Raw genomic sequence first — 6,000 nt, forward strand, 5'->3', positions numbered from 1 at the left:
TCTACTAAACAGACATCAATATTTTGCTTTTGTTTTATTGCTTCTCTACAAAATCATAAAAACAAAAAATAGATGAATTATTTAAGTCTTCACTGTTGTAACACTTTTTCTATTTAAATTCAGTATTCAACATTTGTCTTCAAACCAAAAGACACAATGGGCATACCTTTAAAAAAATGTTATCAAAATATGTTATTGACCTTGAAGACAATGAATATATTACAGAGCAATAAAATAAATAATAAAATTTTAACTTACTAATTGTAAGGTGTAATTATTATAAATCCAATGTTGTTCTTCAAAGTAACCAAGAAAAGCCTTTCGAAATGTCACCCAAACCGGTACGGCAATCAATAGTTTTATTAATACTTATAAAGTCAATCGGGGCAAAGCCCGTGGGTAACAGCTAGTAAATAATAAAATACTGACTTACTAATTGTAATTTGTAATCATTAATTGTTGAGCAAAATGATTACTGGTTATTGCAAAAAAAATGTAAACACCTAGTGCACCCTAGTTTTAGGTTAAGACTTAAAAGGGTTGTGAAGTATTGTAACACAGTACCATTATCTAGTTATTCGTTCTGATTATCATGATAATGTTTCTTGTTTGTTTGTATATAGTGTCGCCTGGCAGCCCATGGCTTGGTACTGAAGGGCCTAAGATGGTCAGAGCCATATCTCCTGGAGAACAACCTAAGAAGGTTCCTCTCTTCATCACTGTAAGCAAACTTGATCCATTTATCAGGACATTGACACCATTATTTAAGAACTACATATTTTAAGCTTAATATAGATGATGGACAAACATTCTTTATTTACATTTTTATTGAGAACAGTACAATTGTTATTATACAGAGGTTATTTTGGTCCTTTTTAAGAAACAGAAAAATCAATACTGCCATATCTCCGTTCCAGCCTACAAAGGTCTATCGAGCAGCCAGTCTGTAGGTTTGTCCTTGAAGCTGATTGGGTTGGTTTCTTTATTTCTTATGGTGCTATGGAAGGAGGTTATAATATGCAGCATCTGTATAGGACGATTTTCCAAGAATGTTTGCTTGCGGAAGAGTGACATCGGATCATGTCTGGTGTTGTTATGATGTAGGTATCCATGTCAGGTTTGCTGGGTACACCACCACAGCTGATGTACCATCTGAATATGAATTCAGGATGAGTGAGTAATAGAGTGAGAATAGTTGTCTTCAGCCATCCAAAAACATCAGGAACAGCAATACGCTTCTTTTCTTTTTAGGTTTTCATACTACTTTTTTGGCAGCTCATTTTCACCAGACCAAAGTCAAAATCCAAATCATCCTGAGTCAAAACACCAATACATTTTAATAAAAAGTATAAATATACATAGATGAGTAAAATGTACTTTAGTGTCTTCATGAAGGCCAGGAGCTCAATTAACCCATCATCCATGACAATAAGAATGTTTTTCCGCTTTCAGTGATGTTGTTAGTGCAACTATCCCCCATAACATCTGTTCAGCACAGTGAATGAGGAATTGAGTATAGGGGAGGTGTGTGACTCTGACTCAAAGTAATGATTATGATAATATTAATGATTAATACAATTTTTTGACACACATCCTTATATATAATACGCGAAGGCGATTTCTACAAAACACTACTCCTCCGTTAATAATAAACGGATTTTTACAAACAATGTGTCAAAATTAAGTATTTTTTGTGTAGACGCCCCCTTTCACCAATTCCTGTAATAAAAGTCCTCGGGCTTTGCCCCACAGGCCATCAAAATCCCAATGTATTTCTTATGAAGAAAAGATTTTGTTTACTTAAACAGACAAATTATTTCTGTCAATTACAGCTGTTCACAGTAAAAACATGATACACACAAGAGCTATCGTTTTCAGAGTGAGTTCGTTTCCAGTTTCGATAACTGGAGTGGAGTGATTGAGTATATAATCTTTGAGTTGACTCTTTTAATTCATCGGAGGTTACGACTGTTATTAGTTTTGAACGCCTGTAATACTTTGCAATTGCTCGAAATACTTTGCAATTGCTCAAATTCAAGCAACAGGTGCACTAGTTGTCATTTATAATTTGACCTGAATACTTGATTCTGATTGTTGCAGCCCCTCCGGGACATTGCCTGTGTGAACGGCCAGCCTGCGAGGTTTGAGTGCATCGTGTTGGCAGAACCAAGTCCTGATGTTGTGTGGTCAAAGGATGGATCTGTGTTGACACCTTCACCAGATCACCAGACAGAGTACCGCAATGGTGTCTGTAGACTTACACTACCAATCGCCCGGCCATGTAAATAATTTGTTTTTCTTTAATGTATTGCATATTTTTCAAATCAGTAAAATATTCCCTAGTATCAAAATCTCTATGAATACATTCATGAGACTAAAAACACCAATTGAAAATTATGACATTGTCTCCATTTTAAACTATTGTTTCAACACTTTTTAATAAATCACTGTAAGAAAAATATAAAGCAAACTATTAGCTTTGGTTGGCTTTTTAGGCATTTTGTTCTCTCTATTGCAATAAAGAGAATATTATAACAAAAGCGCAGTTGACACTAAAGCCGTGTTTAAATGAGGCTAGAGCAGGCCTCTAATGTATTTCAAGTTACCTGAGGCAAGTAACGTGCCTGCCAACTGGCCTCGACTAAACACGGCCATATATAAAACCAAGTAAATCAGTTCACCCTACTCGAATTTGATCAAAAAAGTTAATTAATTTCCACTATTAACTGTAGGTCCATCAGTTGCCATTAGCTGAATGGGCTATTAATTAACAGCTGTGTCTGAGGAGCGGTCTTGATCTGCCTTAGTCACTAACAAGACTACAAGATCGCGTCACTCATTTCCATTCATACCTGGCTTAAAATACCTACATTGTATGGTCGCCATTTCAATGAAAGGACTAAATAAGAAACTAGTGCAAGCAATGGGACCCATTATGCAAGTATATTTAGATTTGTGAAGGCTTTCTTTGAACCAATACTAATGACACTGCACCAACAAGCCAGTTTGAATCATCTAATGAGCAAAACCAGAGTTAGACGCTGGCAATACTTGCAGTGACTCATAACAAACAATGTCCCTTCTTCAATTTCATCTAGATAAATAAGTATCACATATGATTAACCATTAGACAATTGCCACAAATCACAGTTTGTATTCTATAGGATGTGCTTGATTTGTTGCAATATAGAAAGAGACCACTACTCTTTCATTGCAACTAATTAGGATTCTATAATGAATAGTTTACTCCAACATGAAACTTTGAGGATTTTTTATCGTCATAACCTCACTGAAGATCTGCATTAAAAAAAATCTCATCCAAAAACAATAACTTCCTCTTCAACATTTAAGAAGTTTCTTACAATACCGGTACTAGCTCTTTTTGACATTGTTGTGATTTTGAAGAATCACAAATGGTTTTTTTTTTAAACTTACCTTTTTGTTTGATAGTTACCTTGAGTTATTGAAGATTTCTTTTCCTGATGCACATTTTGCCTCAGGTTGTGGCATGTTCAGAGGTCACTATGCTTACATCCTAATATTAATCACTTTAATCACTTAATCACTTTACTCACATTACCCACTTACTAAATGTTCACACTTTTTTCACCTTTTCCACTTTACTCACTTTATTTTCTCCATTCAATTTACTCACTTTACACTCCCTACAAACTCAACTTCCTTACCGTTGTACCATTACATCAGCTGTGTTTGTGTTGCTACAGTTGACGCGGGCCAGTACTCGTGCACAGCCAACAACATCGCAGGATCCGCTACCACCTCCGCCAGTCTACAAGTGCCAGGTGAGAGGAGGAATGTATATCCTTGAGGCTCGGGGAGTATCCTTCTCCTTCTCCTGGGTCTAACATGCATCGGTCCCAACCCTCGCTTGGTGGTGGTTGGTTACAGGGTCTGGTGTCTTGTCAATACTCGCCTTGTTAGCATAATGAAATCCATTGATTATAGATTGAAATTTCAAACTTTTCCAATAAGCTAGACACTTACTGCAGCACCAGCTCAATAACCACTTCTGTAGTGTCGTACCAAAGGAAATAACGGTTTAATTACTGAGCGCCTACGTACAATTGTGACAGCGGAACTACTGTTGAAATAGTGAATCGAAACAGTTAGGTAATTTCTACCTGTTCTAATGTGATTTAACTTAAAAATCAAAAACAAAAATATATATATAGCCTGTATAGAAATGACAATTGAGCACTTGCCTGAACCGGTTCTGAACAAAAATCTATCATTGCCCAATCTCAGCTTAATAAGTTAACCTGCAAACTTTGCTAAACAATCACGAAAGGCTGGTTTTAGGAAATAATTAAAAACCTCTTACACCAATACCGTACTAATACTAGACCAGTGGTGTTTTATCGTAACTCAAAATTATTTCTACCCAAGCCAGAAAAAAACCTGTGAATATGTTTAAAAATAAACATTTTATTCAAGATTTTTTTTTAACACCTTAGTTTATGAAAGTATACAAATGTTCATAAGCTACTCTTTTTTAATGAAAAACATAAGTTTTTTTAGCCTAATGATATTTTGATATAGGAGCGCTAGACAGAAATTTTCTAAATATGTGTTTGCTTTATTGAGACACTTTGTGGTATATACCAATCTATTACTGAATTTCAATCTTATGTCAAGAATTCGTTAACAAGGTAGTATTTTTTACATTTGTGTAAACCCAAAGCTTTATAAAGAAATCCTGAATTTAATAAATTCATGTTTGGATCACTTTCAATTATGTTAGTGATTGATATTACATATCTCTTTATACAATTTTAAGATATTACGTGTTTAACCACTTGTTTCATTAGTGGGCTATCTTTTCTTTTTTTGTTTAACTACTTGCATTGCTTTTCCTTTAGACATATTTATTTTAAATTCCACAGTGATTTTTTGAAGACTTTTGTGTTGTTCCACCGTATTTTTGTGATGTAAACTTCCTTTTCTTATGAACTCGTTTATATTAAAATTAAATAAAGCAACTGTTAACTCATTCACCCAGCACATTTGCTGAAATAGGGGTATTGTACAGTATTGAAAATGTTAAGACTTAAATACTTTGCCTATTGAAATATTTATTTTACTTACTAACACAGGATATGGTGTAATTATAGTTACATATTCGTACTTAACAAAACAACACAAACAATCTTTCAAAGCCTAATGGGAGCTGTACATGTTTATCCTTTTTAAAGGTTTTCGGATTTTGAATGTTATAAGTATTATATTATTACATTTAGTTATTGTTAATTGTCTATGTATTTTATATTAAAGTGTTAATGAATGTGTATTGTATTGGATGCTTTGGCGAAGAAATAAATCTTGGTTCTGCTGGGTTGGTCTTTTCTTCCGCTTTCTTTTCTATCTGCTTCGACCATTTCTCTGTAGTTTAGACAAATTATCACTGAAACACTAATATCATAATATAGCTGGCTAGTTCTTTATACCTCCAAAAGTCGCATTTAAACTTTATTACTTTACTTTAAACTGTCTTGACATTGTTAATTCTAGAATATGGGAATATTTATGATATTTAACCTAATTAAGTAAGTGACCTAAATTACATATATACAGTAGACTCTTGATAATTCGAAATTGGTGGGCCAAGCATTTAAATTTGAATTATCAAGAGTTTTGAATTATCAAGAGTTCGATTTATCGGGAGAAAAATAAACCATTCGAATTACAGAGAGTTCATTTTTTAATACATACAAAGGTACAGCACGTTACAATAAAACATCATACTGTACCGTATTTTAGTACACTTTTAAACAATCAACGGCTTATTTTTCAGTTACTTTAGTTGCAAAGAAGTCTGTTATTTAGCGCTATATATTTCGCCAATAGCTGAACTATCAGCTGTCGACAACTACGTTTGTGCTCAAGGAGATGTCGCGCAATCTAGAGATCGGATTGCCAACTTAGAAAAACAAGTCAGTGAACTAACTCAGACTACTGCTCTAACTAAACAAACATCAAAAC

At 34.1% G+C, this 6,000-nt stretch overlaps 1 protein-coding gene across 3 annotated transcripts in view; it reads left to right on the forward strand.

The window, feature by feature from the left end:
• Positions 1-5,365, forward strand: part of LOC128994753 (muscle M-line assembly protein unc-89) — a 101,476-nt gene extending 96,111 nt beyond the window's left edge. For all 3 annotated transcript variants that reach the window (XM_054419514.1, XM_054419515.1, XM_054419516.1), the window contains 3 exons: positions 624-721; positions 2,101-2,281; positions 3,726-5,365. In XM_054419514.1, coding sequence (XP_054275489.1) covers positions 624-721; positions 2,101-2,281; positions 3,726-3,829 — 383 coding nt within the window. In that variant the 3' untranslated portion in view covers positions 3,830-5,365. The remainder of the gene's footprint in view (positions 1-623; positions 722-2,100; positions 2,282-3,725) is intronic.
• The last annotated feature ends 635 nt before the right edge of the window (positions 5,366-6,000 follow it).

The sequence above is a fragment of the Macrosteles quadrilineatus genome, unplaced genomic scaffold (genome assembly GCF_028750875.1).
Source record: "Macrosteles quadrilineatus isolate MER2022 unplaced genomic scaffold, UCM_ALF_1.0 Scaffold_5__1_contigs__length_97177068, whole genome shotgun sequence".
NCBI classification, from domain to species: Eukaryota; Metazoa; Arthropoda; class Insecta; order Hemiptera; family Cicadellidae; genus Macrosteles; species Macrosteles quadrilineatus.